Consider the following 18,882-nt stretch of genomic DNA (forward strand, 5'->3'; position numbering starts at 1 on the left):
CTTAGCGACGCGTTGAGTCCTTCAAGTCCCGGCCACTTCTCCAGACCCGCCCCCCCAACTCCCGGCCGAGCACGCGCAGTTCACCCCCCGCGACCCATCGTTACGCCAGTAGGAGACGCCCCAGCCCGGCCGCCCTCAAAGCACTAACACCAGTCCCACGTGACCGGCGTCGCACCCAGTGAGCGTCACGTGACGGACTCAGTTTTCCTCCAATCGTTGTGCACGTTGTGGGGATTCCACCCAGGACCTGGCCTGAGACTTAAAACACACCATTCCCCCAGCAGCCAAACGGGCCGGCTCCGTCAGCAAGCTGGGCGGCGACGTCTCTCAAGGGTCCTCTCGTAAAGCCGCTTCGGGGAGGCCCAGGCCTACAACGTGTTCAGTCCCGGAAGTGACGTCTCCCAGAGGGGCCGGAAGTGGCAGTGGAGGGAGGGAAGATGGCGGAGGTGGTGAGTCCGGTGCCCGGGGCGGGGCGGAGGGAGCCAGGGGAGGTGGGTAGAGCCCGAGGCCCCCCAGTAGCCGACCCTGGCGCCGCGCTGTCTCCCCAGGGGGAGATAATCGAGGGCTGCCGCCTGCCCGTGCTGCGGCGGAACCAAGACAACGAAGATGAGTGGCGTGAGTGACGTCGGGGGGCGGGGCTAAGGAACCTGAGGGCGAGGGGCGGGGGAGAGTCAACCGAACCCCGGGGAGGGGGTGGGGCCTCTAGAATCCTGGAGCGGGCGGGGCGCAGATACTCCGGAGGGGCGTGGCTTTTAGCCGTTTGTGAGGGACCGGGCAGGGCTTGGAGCGGGCATGGCACTTGGTGACTAACGGGGGCTTGAGCGAGCGGTTCCAAGTGCTGGGGCTTAGGAACCGGGCCTCGTGGTGGAGTTCAGGTCGTAGGAGGGTGGAGCCTCATGGCCTGGTCTGTCTAAGGCCCTTGCCTCTGCTGTTTCCACAGCCCTGGCTGAGATACTGAGCGTGAAGGACATCAGTGGCCGGAAGCTTTTCTACGTCCATTACATTGACTGTGAGTTCTGGGCCGGGATGAGGTGGGGCTGCAGGGTTGCGGGGCAGCCTCTGGCACTCCTTCCTGAGCCATCCCCACTGCTGCAGTCAACAAACGCCTGGATGAATGGGTGACCCACGAGCGGCTGGACCTAAAGAAGATCCAGTTCCCCAAGAAAGAGGCCAAGACCCCCACCAAGAACGGACTTCCTGGGTCCCGCCCCGGCTCTCCAGAGAGAGAGGTGGTGAGTAGGTCCCCTGCTTCACCTCTTCTCTCCTGCCTCCTACTTTTCAAATCTCTTGGCCTCAGTGGCTCCTGGATGGGCTGGAGGCTGTCCCCTTCCACCCTGGTTTCAGCTTGCGAAGGATGGGGGCCAAATTGCAGATGTAGTTTCCAGAGTCCAGTGGCTGTTCCTTTGTCCTTGAAAGGGCAGAGGGTGGGGTTTGATCACTTCATGCTGAGGGGGCCCTACTCCCCTTCTTGCTCCCACCACCAACCCCACCCCAGAGGAAGACCCTGGACCTATCTCTACAGCCGGCCTCCGCCCAGGCCAGCGGGAAGACCTTGCCAATCCCGGTCCAGATCACACTCCGCTTCAACCTGCCCAAGGAGCGGGAGGCCATTCCCGGTGGCGAGCCCGACCAGCCGCTCTCCTCCAGCTCCTGCCTGCAGCCCAACCACCGCTCAACGGTACCCTCAGCAATTCCAGGGACCTTGCTTTCCTCTCAGGTCCCACCTTCTCTACCTTCTGACCCACCTGTCCTGGTTTCTCTCTGCAGAAACGGAAGGTGGAGGTGGTTTCACCAGCGACTCCAGTGCCCAGCGAGACAGCCCCAGCCTCAGTTTTTCCCCAGGTGAGTCCCCCAAACCGTCTCTTCTTCCCTTCCCTTCTTCTAATCTCTGGTAGCCCCTTTCGGGCTCATTTCACAGCTCTGTTTTCTATTCCTACTTTCTCATCTGCAGAATGGATCAGCCCGTAGGGCAGTGGCAGCTCAGCCAGGGCGGAAGCGAAAATCGAATTGCTTGGGCACTGATGAGGTAGGTCTGAGGAAGAGGGAGGCTGGGTGAAAAGGAGGGGACATAGGCAGGGCGGAGACTTTAGCGACTAGTTTAAAAATGAACAAGGGGTGCTGAGCAGAGATGGTGTTGGTGGGATTAGGAGTGAGGCGGAGCTGGTTCAGATCAGGCATTGGGTGATCTTTTCTACATTCCAAATGAAAACTTTCCAAGTCTTGGTTTCTTTAACTGGAAAGTGGGGATTTTAGTACCTCTCCCTATAGGTTTGCTGTTAAGTTTGAACAAGGAAACCTGTGGAAAGGCTGGGAGCTGTAAAGTGCCCTGCTTGAATTGTCTCCTGTAACCTGGTGTCTTCCACCGGCCTTGGGCAGGACTCGCAGGACAGCTCAGATGGAATACCGTCAGCTCCTCGCATGACTGGGAGCCTGGTGTCTGACCGGAGCCACGACGACATCGTCACCCGGATGAAGAACATCGAGTGCATCGAGCTGGGCCGGCACCGCCTCAAGCCCTGGTACTTCTCCCCATACCCACAGGAGCTCACCACGCTGCCCGTCCTCTACCTCTGCGAGTTCTGCCTCAAGTACGGCCGAAGCCTCAAGTGTCTGCAGCGTCACTTGGTATGAGGGGTCCCAGGAGGCCACCCTCCTAGCAACCCCCCACCCCCACCCCTAATTCTTCTCTCTTCCTCAGACCAAGTGTGACCTGCGACATCCTCCAGGCAACGAGATTTACCGAAAGGGCACCATCTCCTTCTTTGAGATCGATGGACGTAAGAACAAGGTCAGTGGCTGAGGGGCAGCGGGGAGTCCTTGTTGCCGGGAGTCTGAGGGAGTCAAGTGAGCAGCTTCTTCCAGCTCAGGAAAACACTGACCATTCTGGCTAACAGATCTGTTCACCCCATTTATTGCATTCCTGCTGTAGGGTAGGTGGTGGGAGATATTGTACAAGGTGAATTAGACAGAATCTCACAGGGGAAAGCAGACGTGCTAATGGCTGCATAGATCCCAGCGTGATACGTGTCATGAAACACGAAGGGTGGGTTATCAGGATCCGGAAGAGGTGGAGAGCAGAGCTTCACAGAGGAGGTAACCTTTGAGCCATGACACAAGCAGTGGGTTCTGAAGGGCAGGAATGGATGCTGACCCCAGAGATACTGCGGGTTCAGTTTCAGGCCACCACAATCAGGTGAACATCGAAATAAAGTGGTCACACCAATTTTTTTGGTTTCCCTGAGCATGTTAAAGTTACATTTACGCTATGCCGTAGTCTGTTAAGCGTGCAGTAGCATTGTGTCTAAAAAAACAATTACAGTGGTAACATTGAGAATCACTGGTCACCGTAACAAATATAATAATAATGAAAAAGTTTGTAATATTATTGCAAGAATTATGAAAATGTGACACAGGCATGAAGTGAGCAAATGCTTTTGGAAAAATGGCACCAATAGACTCAATGCAGGGTTTCCGCAAACCTTCAATTTGTTAAAAAAAATGCGTTATCTGTGAAATGCAAAAAAACGTGCAGAGACAGTGTAAAAGGCGAAGATCCTTTCTTCTGGCTGGAGGGCAGACAGGATGAGGCAAGGCTGTCTTACATGGAACAGAGCTCAGGTGGTGGGATTGAGGTCAGCTGGGAAGTGGGGACACTACAGGTTTGGGGCTTCAAACCTGCCTTAGTCTGGCTGTGGGGAGGAAGAAGGGCATAACCTGGAGGGACCTTTAAAACTGAAATGCCTCCATCCTTGGGGCTTGGAGGGCGGGGAGGGAGAGGCAGTCACCTAGACTGGCAGGGGACAGCTCTTGCTTGGGTGGTGGGGGGACTTGAGAGGAAGATGCTGGTTTAACCACTGTTAACTGTATTAAGTGTGGGCTTGGGTATCCACATGGCCGTGCCCAGCAGGTGCTTAAAAAGCCAAATCTGAAATGCAGGAAAGTTGTGAGAATAGAAGTAAAGTAGCAAGATTAATAATTTTGCTGGGGCAGCCCTTGAGGCAGTTATTTTGTCACATTCCAGAATTCTTTACCCCTGTTGTAGAAGAGCAGATCACTTCTCAAGAGGTGTGACTTTGGGTTGCAGAGTGTTGTTTTTTTGACAACCAGTTTCCTAAGACTGTCACACAGGTAGAGCTTTTCTCATAATCCTTGGTCAGTCTTTCTTCGTGGGGACACATCAGTTTGTTGACTGGTAACTGTGGCAGAGGGCAGTGGAGGCTTCCAGGCCAGAGTTAGATGGGGGTATGGGGAGCAGGAACAGACCTGGCCAGCTCACCGGGAGGTGGGTGCTTGAACACCATCACAGAGCTGAAACATGGGCTCCTGGACACTAAGAAGGGCCCATGCACCAGACAGCCTGACCGATGGACTGGGTCAGGCCCCAGGGGGGAAGGCTCCTCACCTATCAGCCTGGGGGACAAAGAAGCTTCAGGCTGACCCTGGCCCAATGGCCATGCTCAAGGCTGGGTACCCAGGGTGGTGACAGACCTTTTCGTTTGTAGAGTTACTCCCAGAACCTGTGTCTTCTGGCTAAGTGTTTCCTCGACCACAAGACACTGTACTATGACACAGACCCTTTCCTCTTCTACGTCATGACGGAGTATGACTGCAAGGGCTTCCACATCGTGGGCTACTTCTCCAAGGTGAGTGCTCGTCCAGGCTGTTCCTCAGTCCTGCCCTGAGCGAGGTCCCTTCCCTCACACTCACCTGCCCCTCTTCCAGGAAAAGGAATCCACAGAAGACTACAACGTGGCCTGCATCCTGACCCTGCCTCCCTACCAGCGCCGCGGCTACGGCAAGCTGCTGATCGAGTTCAGTGAGTACCTGTGCTGCTGGCCGGGGGCTGGGGGCAGGTCCTGGGAGGCCCACGCCCCGTCGCTGTCTCATGCACAGATGCTGCACACAGACATGTCGGGTTGCTGTGTTCCCAGCCCCGGCTGTGCTGTCCAGTCACCAGGGGAACTGGCTAGAAATAAAGATGAGACTCTCCCAAGGTTCTCTCCGTTCTGGGGTGACTGCCCTGTTCGTCTGGACTAGGTTTTCAGCCCCTCATAGTTCCTTGGCCAAGGTTCTAAGTACCACTCAACTTTTCCCAAATCTGACTTGTCTGCTCCTGCCCAGGGCATGGGCAGAAGCCAAGTGAGCCGCTCCTGCTCAGCTGTCTGGTCCTGTGCGGTTATGCACGTTCCTGGGCAAGGACCTGTGGTTCATTTCCCCACTTGTTCCCTGAGCCTTGGGGACAGCAGATGTCACATCAAACGTGACTCACAGGGATCTGGCCTCTGCCCCTCATCAGACATGAACTCTTCATTAGCCCCCAAGGCCCCCTCTTGCTTCCCAGCCTCTTACCCTCATTCCATTCAACTCACCACTCACTACACCCTTGGGATAACCAAGCTCTGACCCGGGAGATAAGGAGGGAGGCTTAGCTGTCTGGTGAAGACTTGGAGGCTTGACTTGATCACCGTCATATTCTGAGAAATTTTATTGGTATAGAAAGATGCCGAGATGGGGTCACATCCTCAGGAAACCTTCTGCCTGAAGAGCAGAAGGTTGCTGAAAGCCAGTCTAGGCCTTGGAGCTCAGACCTCAGTGGAGATGGGATGTGTGCGGGGCCACCAAGGAAACGTGCTCCGTTGTGCCCGGCAGGAGCAGACAGGACACTAGAAGCACCATTCCAGGCAGCTCCAGAGGGTGGGTCGGTGTTCACTGGGAGGGGCTGGGAGTTCCTGAAGCTGAGGAGGCGAGTGTGGCCTCCAGTTGATCTGTCAAGACTCTGCATGCACTCCCCCAGAAGTTGAGTAAGAACTCAAGTGTGCCCCTTCCCTCTTCATGCTTCCTTCCTCCAAAGCACAAGCCTCTCTGTCCTCCCCACCGGGCTGCTTGGTGGAAGGCACAGGAAGTTGGGCAAGAGGGTCAGACTGGCTGATAAAGATGAATCAAGGGGGAAAGCAGAAAGGGCTACGATCCAACACAAGGCTCGTTATGACTGAGGATAAAGAAGGGCTTCTAGAAGTAGTGGAGACGTCTCAGGGCCCTGATGGGGAAATGAATACTGCCCAAGAGATGTGAAACCGCTCAGGGTTTTGCAGGGCCTGAGGGTCTCACCAGGAACTGCCTGCCAGTGCCCAGTGGTCAGCAGGGTAGAGGAGGGCAGAGCAGTCAGAGTGGGAGGGAGAGAGCCACTGGAGAGGTAGCTTACTGCTGAGGAATGGCCTCCCTCTGACTTGGGAAGTGCTTTGGTGCCCCTCTCCTTGCTTCCTCCCAGCCACCCAGTCAGGCCAGCCTGCTCTTAGAGCAGCTGATGCTTCTCAGGTCACAGCCGGGGGACTGATTTGACTGAGAATGCAAGCATCCTCAGGCCTGGACCAGAGGTGGGGTCCGCCCCACTTCTCTCCTCGCATATCCTGGCGCAGAGAGTCTGGTATGACTGAGGAAAGTTGGAGGCACTTACTTTCCACAAACCATTTTCTCTGCACTCCCCGCATCCCACCTGTAAGCCCTCACTGGCTTCTAGTTGATTGTAGCTGCTTCTCTCAGTGCCTTCAGCACACAGGTGAACAGTATGTTAACTAGTCCTTTACAAGGAAACTGAGGCACAGAACTACCACATGGCAGGCCCAAGATGGGAGCCGTGCAGTCTACCTCTGCGACCTGCATTCTTAAACGATGGGTGCATAACGCTGTGATTGCTCACCCACCCCCTCCTGCTCCATTGCTTTAGGCTATGAACTCTCCAAAGTGGAAGGGAAAACGGGGACCCCTGAGAAGCCCCTCTCGGATCTTGGCCTCCTATCCTACCGAAGCTACTGGTCCCAGACCATTCTGGAGATCTTGATGGGGCTGAAGTCAGAGAGCGGGGAGAGGCCGCAGATCACCATCAAGTGAGCCTTGCCCTGCCTACCCGGGGGTGCATGGCATGACGTGTCTGTTCCTGGGCTTTCTCACTCTTCGGGCTACTGGGGGCCTGGGGCGGAGATGTAGGCCCCCAGGGGACCTGATCTTTGCCCTCCCACAGTGAGATCAGTGAAATTACCAGCATCAAGAAGGAGGATGTCATCTCCACTCTACAGTACCTCAACCTCATCAACTACTACAAGGTAGGGAGGCAGGCAGGGGGAGACAGGTGTGTGTAGGGGTGCGGAGAGCAGGCCCCGCGTGGGCTGACCTGCCTGGCCCCGTCTCCTGTGCAGGGCCAGTATATCCTCACACTGTCGGAGGACATCGTGGATGGGCACGAACGGGCTATGCTCAAGCGGCTTCTTCGGATCGACTCCAAGTGTCTGCACTTCACTCCCAAGGACTGGAGCAAGAGGGGAAAATGGTGACCAGGCACTGCCCGTGGCAGTGCCAGCAAAGCCAGCAGAACTGGGGCTGATAGCCCATCCCTCCCCCACTGGGGTCTCCAAGAGGCGCGCCAAGGGAGACAGTGCTGAGGACAACTCCACGAGGAGAGGACAGGCCTGGTAAAGGCCTGCTGGTGCCTAGCACCAAGGCGAGCTCAGGGCTCAGGTCAACTCCAAGGTCAGCTGGCTGCAGGTCCAGGCCTGCTGTGAACCAGGGACCAGAGGGAGCCAGGCAGCTGTGTACAGTGAGATGGGGGGTGCGGGTGGCTTGTATAGAGGACTGGTGGCTGTACAAATTTCTTTTGTAAAGTAGGAGCTGTGGGTGGGGTGGGGTGGGGTGGGAACTGGCTGCAGAATTCTGGCCTCTCTTGCCCCACTGCCCCCGGCAATAAATTGTTTCTATAGGTCAGAGCTGTGAAAGGTCCTTGTGGGAGAAGGGGCAGTGCTGGCGCCAAGGTGCTGGCAAACTTACAGGTGTTCTGTGACGAGCTCCTTTATTGGGGTGATGGAATCAGGCTCCAAAGTGAAGAAGGGTTTACTGGGGTGAAGGGATCGGTGGCTTTCAATTTCAAGCTCTGGTTCTCAGTCCTCGGGTACCTGTGCGTGAATCTGCAACAGGAATCACCTCTACTATTGGATTTCTGCAGTATAGTGACTGGGTGGCCTAGATCCTCAGGGGAGAGACCCAGCTGCTCAAAATCATAGCCCTTCTAGAAGGCCAGAGAAGAGTGGTGGGGAAGCCATGCTGCCCCTACCCAGTCTAATCCTCCAGTCAGACCCAGGTTCCATCTGCCCCATTGGTCTCTCCAGCCCCGAAGCCCCCAGATTCACTCACGGGCAAGATTCTGGACAACTTAGGAAACCACCTTGAAGGGGTGGGGGGTGGGGGGTTGGATGGGGCCTGGGAGGAAGGGGGCCCATCCATGTACTCACCGCTGCAGCGAGGCTGGGCCAGGTTAGGGCCCCACGCACTCTGGCATCGGGACCGGGGATAGTCTCCAGGCCCCACAGGGTGAAGCTGCTGAAACTGGCTGTGGCTCCGATAAAGCGGTCCTGGGGAAGGGGCCCCGGCTCAGCATCGGGGCCGCCGCTCCCACCCGCGCTCCCTTGCAACCCTATAGCCCCGTGCTCACGAAGTCGCGCTCCAGCGCCTCCGGGGGCTCCACCAGTTCCTGCTCCTCTTGCTCGTCATCCTGCAAACCCTCCGAGAAGTCCTGCTTCCCCAGCAACACCTCTCCCTTCTCTTCTGTCATCACATATCCCACGAGGCCGGGCGGCACCACCACCTCCTCGCCGCGTAGACTGCGGCCCCGGAACGACACTTCCAGTCCTGGAGGAGGCAGGCGCAGGGCCCCAGTGAAGGTCTGATCCAGGCCTAGCGGAACAAGCCCGGTAGCCGCCCTCCCGCCACCTTCGGTGGACCACGATCCCCGGGAGCCCTCGCGCCGGCTCCTCGCGGAGGAGAGCGCGGCGCCGGCGCGGGGGCTGCCGGGAGCCGTAGTCCAGCGGAGAGCGCTCACCGTCGGGACCCTGGCGGATGGCCGGGGTGAAGAAGAGCCCCACGGGGGCGGGCCGGTTAACCAGAACTTCGCAGGGCAGAAGGTGCAGCAAGACGGGGGCGGGATCGCGCAGCGTAACAGGGCGCAGGTGGACGCGGCGCTTGTCGATGGCTTCCCCGTCGCTGCTTTCCATTGTCTGTCGCGACCCCATTGCTCGCGGGCTAAGGCCAAAGCTGGCGCGTAAAGCGCGCGGAGCCTGTCGGGAGGCCGGGGGCAGTCAGCGCAGAGCCTACTGGGAAGCGTAGGCTACTCTGACACTCCTCTGCAATCTCGCCTCTCTGTGTTCGAGCCCCAGATTTTTTTCTTGAAATTTTTTTTCCAAGAGTATATTTTTATTGTAAAACATTAAAACGATCCCTAAGAGTTCACTTTTTATATATTGACTGGTAGAGAGTGTTTTGTTTTGTCTTGTTTGTGTGTGTGTGTGTGTTTAACCAGGGATTATCAACCCTTCCTCAAATGTGTTGAAGATATTTTACCTGAGTTTGTCTTACAAACTTCTGTATTGGTCATTTTTATTACAGAGAAGACTTTTATTTTTTGTAGTCAAATATATCAGCCTTTTCTTTTTATGTCTAGTTTTCGCAGTACTCTTTCCCTTTTGATTTCTTAACTCTTCCCTAATGTTTATTTGTCCAGATACCCAACTTAAATAGATTTTGGCAAGTACTCTCATAAAACGAACCCATACATAACTGGTAATTAACATTAAAATAGCATTTAATTTATAGATTTGAGAAAGAGAAAAACATCCTCGGACATCCAGGAGCTGGCCTTGGTGTTCTGTTGAACATGAACAATTTCACAGAACATAGACATCAGACAAGGTCACTCTGTGATGTGAAGGATCAAAACAAAAACAAGATCATTCTGTAATCATGTGAACACTGACAAAGACACAAATATTGTCCAACACACAAAAATAATGAAAATCCCTCTATCTTGGATAATATAAGTTTCTGTTGCTACTTTACCAATTGCAGCTTTAGCCTCCGTATAGTTAAGATTTGTTAACATATCCCATCATAGAAATACTCCCACTTGCTGACAGCATCCAATCCAGAGAAAAGTCCTACTTCTTTAAACCCTCCCTCATATCCCCAACACAAGCCCAAATCCTAGAAATCCTTCCTAATGCCTTCTTACTGAGATACCCCACACTGCAAAACTAATAACTACAGATGCGTGCCTGGTGGTCTTTGGCTGGAGGGTATTGACAGATTAAATAGAGTTTTGCTTTCATTTTCTACCAAGCATGAGATACATAATACCATTTATTTATGTCTCCTTTTATGTCTTATCCATACAGTTGTGGGGTTTTCTTCTTTTATACATATTTTAAAGCTTATTCCTAGATAGCTTATATTGTTTCTATTACAAACAAGATCCGTTTTTTTTTTTTTTTCATTTTACATTCTGATTATTATTTATCTATAGCAGAGGTTGGCAAACCTCACATTTGGTCTCCGACACAAATACTCAGCTTTGTCATTGTAGCATAAAAACAGCCATAGACAATATGTAAGTAAATAAACATGGCTGTGTTCCAATAAAACTTTATTTGCAAAAACACAGTGGGCTGGATTTGGCCTGTAGGCCATAGTTTTCAGGAAAGCTGTTGATTCTTTTTTTAAAAAAATTTATTTATTTATTTTTGGCTGTGTTGGGTCTTCGTTGCTTTGCGCGGGCTTTCTCTAGCTGCAGTGAGCTGGGGCTACTCTGCAGTGCACAGGCTTCTCATTGCAGGGGCTTCTCTTGTTGCGGAGCACGGGCTCTAGGCGCATGGGCTTCAGTAGTTGTGGCGTGCAGGCTCAGTAGTTGTGGCGCACAGGCTTAGTTGCTCCGTGGCAGGTGGGATCTTCCCAGACCAGGGCTCGAACCTGTGTCCCCTGCATTGGCAGGCGGATTCTTAACCACTGCACCACCAGGGAAGTCCCAAAGCTGTTGATTCTTACATATTAATTTTTTAAACAGATATCTATTGAAAATTTTCGTTATTCCTAATAGTTTTTGTTTTATTTCCTGGGTCTCCCAGAATTAGTCATCTCACTTTCAAACAATGATAATTTTACCTCCTCATTACATCATGTAATTTGTTTTCTTTTCTAGCACATTCAGAACAATCTCAAATGTTACTGGTATCAACAGACATCCTTTTCTTTTTCCTGAAACTTTCATGGGAATGCTTATGCTATTTCACCAATACTCATGAAGCTGCCTTTCAATTTGCTTATATATATATATCTTGTTAAAGCTGTACTACTAAGGGTTTTTTAACTTGGGAGTAGATGTTTGATTTATTTTTACATTTTTGGTTCTGTAAGTTTCCCATAGTCTGGATTTTAGTGATTGCATTCCTGTAGTGTTGTGTTCATCTGCCCTGTATTTCCTGTAAATTAGTAATTAGATCTAGAAGCTTTATCAGATTCTTTGTGGGGGACGGGGAAGACTGCTTCAAGGGAGGTGGTGTGTTTTTCCATCAGGAGGGACATAATACCTCATGTTTCCCTTTTTTTGTGATGTTAGCAGCCCTGGATGATCATTGCCCAGATCCTTCAATTCACTAGCGGTTACAAAACTGATATTCTAAGTCCACCACTTCTTCTTCATTTATTAGAATACTCCTAAAAAGAAAATGTCCCCTCATCAACTATTTGGTTGCCCATTGGTACACTGAGTATAAAAAAGGCAAAATAATTGCTTGATACTTTCCTTCTATTTCTCAGTTTTTGAAATAACTTGTTTCCCTGGCATGCTCCAATGGTGACCTTTAAAAAAAAGGTATCATTATTAAATAGGTATCATTATTAAATAATGGATTTTTAACATTATGAATGTTTCAGTTACTTGTATTTGTTATTCTTATTGATCCTGAAATTGTCCCATCTTTTTCTAGCAGGAACCTCTTCAACTGAGCTCCTGAGTCTTTTGATGCGACCCTAGTAGTCTTTTATAGGTTTCCTTGTTTTTCAGAACCACAAGATATTCCTGGGTCATCTTGAACAGTTCCCGCCCCAGACTTGGAATCATCCAAGGATCCTTTCTCCAAGGATCCTTGGTTCTTTTTACTAAGAATTGATATTTACTAATTCGGTTTGACACTAGATGTGCTCATGACTGCTAGATTGTTTCTAGATGTTTTCAGTGGACATGGTTTCTAAATGTTTTCAGTTGGACAAAGCTAGGAAATATGTATTTTTCTCTTTCAAAAAGAGAATACTTCGTGAGTTTATACTATTACATGTAGGACTACAGGGTTTTTACTAACCTGATTGCTCTTACCTTTATATCTTTTCCTCCTACATTCAAACATCCCAGTTCTCAGCAACTTGGTTCCACACTACATACACAACAGTCTCAGAATAAAAATAGCAACACTGCAGCTAACAATATGATTACCAAACAGCTTAAAATTTTATTTTTGTAGTTCTTTTTGTCCTTAAGGTATGTTCCACTAGGATGTACAATCAATTTACTGGTTTTAAGTTCTATGGTTATGCTACCAGTTGGATACAAAGTTAGGATCGTTTGTTTCATTTCTCTTCTGACTTTTCAAGATAGCTTTTAAAAGATTTACTTTTACTTTATGTGATTATTTACATTTCCAAAATCAAACTACAAAGTAAGATCCATTTAGAGAAACCTAGTGTCTATTCCTGTTCCTTGCAAACTGTTCTCTCCTGCCCTATGTGATCTTTTAAATATTTTAGTTCATCTTTCCATTGTTTACTCTTTTAAAGGGTTAGCATACATTTATGTATATTGAATTCAATTTCTTAATTTTTTTTTGTGGAGGATTTTTGCACCTATGTTCATGAGTGATATTGATCTGTAGTTTCCTTTCTCGTGATGTCTTTATCTGGTGTTGGTATTAGGGTAATGCTGGTCTCATAGAATGAATTAAGAAGTGTTCCCTCTGCTTCTATTTTCTGGAAGAGATTGTAAGGAATTGTTATTCTTTCTGAAATGTTTTTTCACAAGAAGAATTCACCAGGGAACCATCTCGGCCTGTTGCTTTTTTTTTTTTAGGAGATTTTCACTAATTTTTGTTGTTGTTCATTTTAAGAGATTTTTTTTCAGCTTTACTGAGGTATAATTGACAAATAAAATTGTAAGATATTTAAAGTGTACATCGTGATGATTTGATATGTGTCGCCTCACATATTTATTATTATATGTTAACAATATACAGTATTAACCATTATAACTATTAATTATTATTATTATTTTAATTAATTTATTTTTGGCTGTGTTGGGTCTTCGTTCCTGTGCGAGGGCTTTCTCTAGTTGCGGCGAGCGGGGGCCACTCTTCATCGCGGTGCGCGGGCCTCTCACTATCGCCGCCTCTCTTGTTGCGGAGCACAGGCTCCAGACGCGCAGGCTCAGTAATTGTGGCTCACGGGCCCAGTTGCTCCGCGGCATGTGGGATCCTCCCAGACCAGGGCTCGAACCCGTGTCCCCTGCATTGGCAGGCAGATTCTCAACCACTGCGCCACCAGGGAAGCCCAACTGTTAATTATTGACTCACTTTCTCGAGATATAGCTCTATTCAGATTATTTTCCTTTGTGTAAGTTTTGTTACTTTGCATCGTTCAAGGAATTGGTCCATTTCATTTATCAGATTGTGGGCACAGAATTGTTCATAATACTTATTATCCCTTTAATGTCCGTGGGCCCAGTAGTGATGATCCCTCTTTTATTTCTGGTATTAATAATTTGTGTCCTCTCTCTTTTTTCTTAGTTAGCCTGGCTAGAGGCTTATCAATTTTACTGATCTTTTCATAGAACCAGCTTTTGGTTTCATCGATTTTCTCTGTTGAATTCCTCCTTTCAATTTCACTGATTTCTGCTCTAATTTTTATTCATCTTCCTCTACTTGCTGTAGGCTCATATTACTCTTCTTTCTCTAGTATCCTAAAGTAAAAGGTTAGATTATTGATTTTTATATCTTTCTTCTTTTCTAATATATTCATTTAATGCCACAAACCTCACTCCAAGTATTGCTTTCACTGAATCACACAGATTTTGACAAGTTGTATTTTCATTTTCATTTAGTTCAGGATATTTTAAAATTTCTCATGGGGCTTCCTTGACCCATGTGTTATACAGAAGTATGTTGCTTAATCTCCAAATATTTGGCAATATTCCAGCTATCATTCTGTCATTGATTTCTACTTTAATTCCATTGTGGTCCAAAAGCAGATTTCTGTTCTTTTAAATTTGCTAAGGTGTGCTTTATGGCCCAAAATGTGGTCTGTCGCAGTGGATGTTCCACGTGCACTTCAGAAGAACATGTATTCTTCTCTTGTTGGATACAATATTCTATAATCTTTTTTTTTTAATGAGTAATGTTGTTTATTTATGTATTTATTGGCTGCGTTGGGTCTTTGTTGCTGCGTGGACTTTCTCTAGTTGCGGTGAGCAGGGGCTACTCTTCATTGCGGTGCGTGGGCTTCTCGTCGCGGTGGCTTCTCTTGTTGCAGAGAGCGGGCTTCAGTAGTTGTTGCACGTGGGCTCGGTAGTTGTGGCTCATGGGCTCTAGAGGAAGGGGACACCAGGCCGCTGCAGCCTCCTCTGTTTCTGCCCATTTGTCCCTCGTCCTATCTAGCCTGAGCTCTCTGTGCAGAGATCCTGCAAACCTCTGGAGTTGAATAGCACTGGCTCACAGGTCAGGAGGCCCAAGTCCAGCTTCACTCTCATTCCTAAATTGCTGGGTGGCTTTGAGCAAGGCTTTTCCCTCTCTGGGAAGTAAAGATGTGGATATTTTTTCTCCTGCCTCCTGGGCAGGGATTCTAGAGAATCCTAGCATATCCGGGCAGGAAGGAACTTTCATGCCCTGCAGTCTGGGGGTTCCTAGCTTGGAAGCTTTCCTGGAGCCTCTGACCCCCCTCCCAGTGTGCCTTCCCCCAACCAGGGCCCAAAAGAAAACAAACCAGTGAGTGTTGTTAGCAAATATAGGTTTTTGTTTTTGTTTTTTTTTTACAGAAAGGAGCTACGGGGCTGTATCCTGGCTCTCAGCAGCCCTTCTTGGGCAAGAGCCTGCAAAGGCCGCAGTCCTGCTCCTACCTGGCCCGGCCCTGGGGCTCAGCCAGCCGCTGACAGCCCCCGGAGGTAGTCCCCCACAAGAGGCAGCACGGCCCAGTCATCAGTCCGCAGGGCCACAGGCACTCCGTCCGCCTGGGCTGCTTCCAGCCGCAGCAGCAACCGCGAGTCTGGGGGCAGACGGATGGCTATAAGGTAGCTGGTCGGGGGTTGGGCCACCACCACAAAGGGCTCCAGGTGGCGGGACACCAATGCCTCCAGCCCGTGTGACCCGAGAGGGCACCACAAGCGACTCTCGGTGCCCTTTGGCAGGCAGGAGTCCCAGAGCTCCTCAAAGAAGCCCAGCTTGGCCCCCTCGGGGGGCTGGGGGAAAGGCAGAAAGAGGTCAGCGAAGTTCACAAGAAGGGGTGGCAGGTGAGCGTGGCAGGTGAGGCCGCTGGGTGTGGTGTACAGGGCGCGCACAGCCAGCCTCGCGGGAGCCGGGCGTCGGGGCTGCAGAGGCAGCAGCAGAGGGCGGATGGGGCGGCCGGGGCACAGGCAGGGCACGTGCACAGCCCCCAAGGGTGCATAGAGCTGTCTTTCCACACGGAAGCGCAGTTCCAGAGAATACACCTGCTCCAGCACCTCCACCTGGAGCTGCAGCACTGGGGCCGGGCCCTTGGCTCTGTGGGGACCCACGCTTAGCCGAATCGGGGCCGGGGCCTCCTGCACCATCAGCGCTGCAGCAAAGCCCTGGTTCTCGGCCACCAGTGAAGAGGCCAGTGCAGGTGCGGCCAGGGAGGGGCCCAGGGCCACCCCCAGCTTGGGCTCTTCCAGGTGGGCCAGGAGGATGTAGTAGAGGCGCGCGTGGTCCCGCCCATCAGGGTCCTCCAGCTGCCTGGCCAGGACCTGCAGCAAGTCCGCCAGGCCTCCCCCAACACCTGCCCGCAGCAGGGCCCGGCAGACCTGCAGGAGGGCCTGCTGGAGGCCCCAGTCCGTGCAGCGGGCAGCTGCAGCCTGCAGGAAGCCGAGGGTGGCACTCTGGGCATCCCCATCTGCCACCCTTGCCAGCATCTGCAGGTGCCAACGAAGGGCCTCATCCCTGCCTGGCCTGGATACCACCTCCCGCCGCAAGACCACCTTCAAGGGTTCCCCCAGCTCAGGGCCCACCCGATCCAAGAGATCCACGAAATGGGGAGCCAGTGCAGGCCGGGCTCGGTACAGCTGGGCCAGTCCGTGGGTCAAGGGTGTCAGCACCGCAGGTTGCCCGGCCAGGCAGCGAGCAACGAGGTATGAGGCCTGGAAGCAAAGAGTGGCTAAGGCCCGGGGGCCACCACCCAGGGCTGCTCTCTGCCGCAGGCCAGCCAGTAGCTCCTCCAGGTACCGCCGGGGGCTCTGATCCTGGCCCTTCTCCTCCTTTTCTTCGTCTTCCACACAGAGCAGGCACAGCAGATACAGGCGGGCCAAGAGGTCCATCGGGTCATGCAGAAGACTGGGCAGGAGGCCACGGCATAGCTGGGACCCCAGCAATAGCGGGGCAGCCTCCTCGCCTGCGGGGCCCAGCGGCCAGTTCTCAGGGAAGTTCAAGAGGCAGTGCAGGTAGAAGAGATGGGCGGGCAGGGGCAGGGCCGGGTGCTGGGCAGCCAAGGTGAGCCGGCGAAGCAGCAAGGCCTCATCCTGGGCTGTGAACAGTGCCTCACCAAAGGCCGCCTTCAGAGCCAGAACGGCGTGCAGCAGCGTCAGCTGTGCTGTGCCCAGCAGCCGTACCAGCTGTGGCTTGAAGAGCACTGGTGGCTGTCCCCGAAGACCCCGCAGGGCCCAGCCCAGCAGCCACAGAAGCTGGGCCTGGGCCACAGGAGTGAGCAGGTAGGAGGCGTCCAGAAGCTGGGCCACAGCAGCCCGCAGCTCCCGGGCCTCCTCAGGACTGAGCTCCAGCGTGGCAAGGCAACACTCCCCCCCCTCAGCTGCTGGCCAACTGGGTGCCTGGGGCTGAAGGTGCGCATCACCCTCCTCAGCTAGCATCCAGTTCCAGGAACCACCCTCAGTGGGAGAGTCCCCAGCCACGAGCAGGCCCTGCAGGCCCACCCTGGCCCTGGCTTGTATCACCAAGGCGTTTCGCAGGGCAAGTGCCAGCAGCAGGCTGAGTGGCTGTACAGGGCCCTCCTGCCCCAGCAGGCCCCGCAGCAGCCCCAGACAGCCCCCCAGCAGCCCAGGCTTGCAGCTCTCCAGCTCCCGCAGGCACTCCCACGCTGTGGCCTGCAGGGGGCGCTGTTCCGAGGCAGGGCCAAAGCTTCGCCCCAAATCGCGGCCCGAGGCCAAGCCCAGCAGCAGCGGCAAGAGCCGGCGGGAGGCTCCCGAGGTGGGGCCCAGCGCACCTCCTGCCGCCAAGGCTGTGGTGGCCGCCAGCAGAAGGGGCCGCCGCAGAGCCGAGGGCCGCGGGGGTAGAAGGACCAAGGTATCCAACAGGGAGGTGGCAGCTGCTTCGGCCGCAGGAGCGTCCGGCCACAGCTGGGCTGGGTACTCCAAGCTCAGAGCCAGCAAGGAAACCTGGGGATAGGGGTTTCTGGGTGGGAATCACGAAGCTGAGGTTCAGGGCACGGCGGGCTGAAGGGACCACCTGGGCCAGGACACGGGTCACGCGGAGGGCCTACCTTAGTCGGCTCGCTCAGCTTCTCACTCCTCAGGTCGCTCAGCAGGTGACGATCCAGATCCTCACCCTCAGGACCTGCCATGAAGGCGGACGGGCTGGCCCGGAAGGTGCCCAGGCGCTGGGCCCAGGTTTCCCGGCTCGTGGGCCCCATGGTCAGGCACGCCAAGTCCCTGCAGAAAAGCGAGGGAGGATCAGACCTGAGGGCTGGAGACGCACGGGGCCCCACGGCCGCCAGAGGGCGCGCGAGCCCCTGCGCCAACCCCAAAGGGGCCACTGTCACCCCAGGGCCGCCTAGCAGATCCCAACCGCCCTCGGCCACGCGCAGAGGCCAGCGGGGACCCCGCACCCGGGTCCCGAGATGAAACCCAGAGGTTTCGGGGGTGACGCTAGGGCGGGCCGCCAGGGTCCCCGGGGGGAAGAGGGCTGGCGAGCAGGGGCGGGGGTGCCGGGCAGGCAGCTGGCGCGGGGGTGCGTGCCGAGAGCTCATTAGGCCGCCTGCCCGCAGCCGGCACCGAAGCCACAGCACCGCCCCGGACCCCGGCGCCCGCGGTAACGGGTCGGCCGCTCTCACCCTGCCTGACCCAGCGGCCGCTGGCGCTCTGGCCGGCCGGCTACTTCCGGGCTGGCTGCGCCGGGCGGGGTGGGGCGGGGCGCGCGGCGCGTGGGCGGCCGAACTGAGGCGGGTCCCTCGCGGGGGCGGGGCCGTAACGGGGCCACCGCCTCCCCCGCCCTCCGCGCCGCCGACCCCCCGCCCTCCCTGCTGGCAGGTGAAGACTCGCTGGTTTCGATGGGGCTGAGTAACTGTCCCGCTGTGCGCAGGCTTCCCCTTCCCCGGAACCGCTGCAGGCCCAGGCAGAGGCGGTGGAGTTGGGTGGGCCTGGGCTCGCGGATGCCAGGGTCCCCTCTGCACGCGGACTGCAATCTCAGGGCGCTCCGGTGGACAGCGGCCCGGGCCCCGCCCGCGCCTGCCAGACTGCTGAGGATGGCAACCAGCGCGCCCCGCGCCGGCGCCCGGGCGCGGCGCACCCTGCGCCAGCCGCCCGCGGCCCCTGGGGGTGACGCGGATTGGAGTCCTTGGGGCTCCCCGTGTGGCCGCTGGGGGGTGTACAAGGTGCGGTCCCCGGGCGCCCGCAGGAACTGCGCGCCGTGGGCCCGGCTAAACCGGTCGGGCGGGCGCCGCAGGGCTTGGCTTCGCTTCCCCGACGCCGGCCCCGGCTCCCCACCCGCTCGGCTTGGGGGCGCTGAGCCGGCGCCGGGGTCGGGGCAGGCGGAAGCTGCTGACCTTTGGCAGAGGCCGCGCCGAAGG

General features: G+C 54.2%; 3 protein-coding genes across 8 annotated transcripts; 1 reads left to right on the top strand and 2 right to left on the bottom strand.

Moving 5' to 3' along the window:
* Positions 1-272: 272 nt before the first annotated feature.
* KAT5 (lysine acetyltransferase 5) lies at positions 273-8,206 on the top strand. 5 transcript variants are annotated; one of them, XM_068554775.1, is made up of 14 exons: positions 273-449; positions 549-615; positions 941-1,009; positions 1,096-1,232; positions 1,496-1,678; positions 1,768-1,842; positions 1,952-2,026; positions 2,377-2,625; positions 2,699-2,788; positions 4,503-4,643; positions 4,723-4,816; positions 6,725-6,884; positions 7,019-7,100; positions 7,194-8,206. In XM_068554775.1, exons 1-14 carry the CDS (start codon positions 438-440, stop codon positions 7,326-7,328), a joined length of 1,569 nt encoding a protein of 522 aa, XP_068410876.1. In that variant the 5' UTR covers positions 273-437; the 3' UTR covers positions 7,329-8,206. The 5 variants fall into 5 exon arrangements, with proteins under 5 accessions (XP_068410876.1, XP_068410877.1, XP_068410879.1 ...); XM_068554776.1 differs by having other exon boundaries at positions 1,523-1,678; XM_068554778.1 differs by lacking the exon at positions 1,496-1,678 and having other exon boundaries at positions 275-449.
* RNASEH2C (ribonuclease H2 subunit C) lies at positions 7,824-9,104 on the bottom strand. The gene is made up of 4 exons (XM_068554779.1): positions 8,867-9,104; positions 8,480-8,676; positions 8,280-8,399; positions 7,824-7,955 (listed from the first exon to the last, which is right to left on the bottom strand). The coding sequence occupies exons 1-4, from the start codon at positions 9,054-9,056 to the stop codon at positions 7,929-7,931; spliced, it is 534 nt and encodes a 177-aa protein (XP_068410880.1). The 5' UTR covers positions 9,057-9,104; the 3' UTR covers positions 7,824-7,928.
* A 5,747-nt stretch (positions 9,105-14,851) lies between these two features.
* On the bottom strand, positions 14,852-18,198 carry AP5B1 (adaptor related protein complex 5 subunit beta 1). Of its 2 annotated transcripts, none has more exons than XM_068555060.1 (3): positions 18,148-18,198; positions 17,578-17,746; positions 14,852-17,473 (listed from the first exon to the last, which is right to left on the bottom strand). In XM_068555060.1, exons 2-3 carry the CDS (start codon positions 17,725-17,727, stop codon positions 14,990-14,992), a joined length of 2,634 nt encoding a protein of 877 aa, XP_068411161.1. In that variant the 5' UTR covers positions 17,728-17,746; positions 18,148-18,198; the 3' UTR covers positions 14,852-14,989. The 2 variants fall into 2 exon arrangements, with proteins under 2 accessions (XP_068411161.1, XP_068411162.1); XM_068555061.1 differs by lacking the exon at positions 18,148-18,198 and adding an exon at positions 17,923-18,136.
* Between the last annotated feature and the right edge of the window lie 684 nt (positions 18,199-18,882).

The sequence above is a fragment of the Eschrichtius robustus genome, chromosome 11 (assembly GCF_028021215.1).
Source record: "Eschrichtius robustus isolate mEscRob2 chromosome 11, mEscRob2.pri, whole genome shotgun sequence".
NCBI lineage: Eukaryota > Metazoa > Chordata > Mammalia > Artiodactyla > Eschrichtiidae > Eschrichtius > Eschrichtius robustus.

Coding starts and splice junctions, on each gene's coding strand:
- KAT5 (XM_068554774.1), top strand. CDS start 438: ATGGCGGAGGTGGTGAGTCCGGTGCCCGGGGCGGGGCGGAGGGAGCCA. Junction 616..940: donor AGACAACGAAGATGAGTGGC/GTGAGTGACGTC, acceptor CTGTTTCCACAG/CCCTGGCTGAGATACTGAGC. Junction 2,027..2,376: donor ATTGCTTGGGCACTGATGAG/GTAGGTCTGAGG, acceptor GGCCTTGGGCAG/GACTCGCAGGACAGCTCAGA.
- RNASEH2C (XM_068554779.1), bottom strand. CDS start 9,056: ATGGGGTCGCGACAGACAATGGAAAGCAGCGACGGGGAAGCCATCGAC. Junction 8,677..8,866: donor CATCCGCCAGGGTCCCGACG/GTGAGCGCTCTC, acceptor TGCCTCCTCCAG/GACTGGAAGTGTCGTTCCGG. Junction 8,400..8,479: donor AGGCGCTGGAGCGCGACTTC/GTGAGCACGGGG, acceptor CCCCTTCCCCAG/GACCGCTTTATCGGAGCCAC.
- AP5B1 (XM_068555060.1), bottom strand. CDS start 17,727: ATGGGGCCCACGAGCCGGGAAACCTGGGCCCAGCGCCTGGGCACCTTC. Junction 17,474..17,577: donor AGCTGAGCGAGCCGACTAAG/GTAGGCCCTCCG, acceptor CCCTATCCCCAG/GTTTCCTTGCTGGCTCTGAG.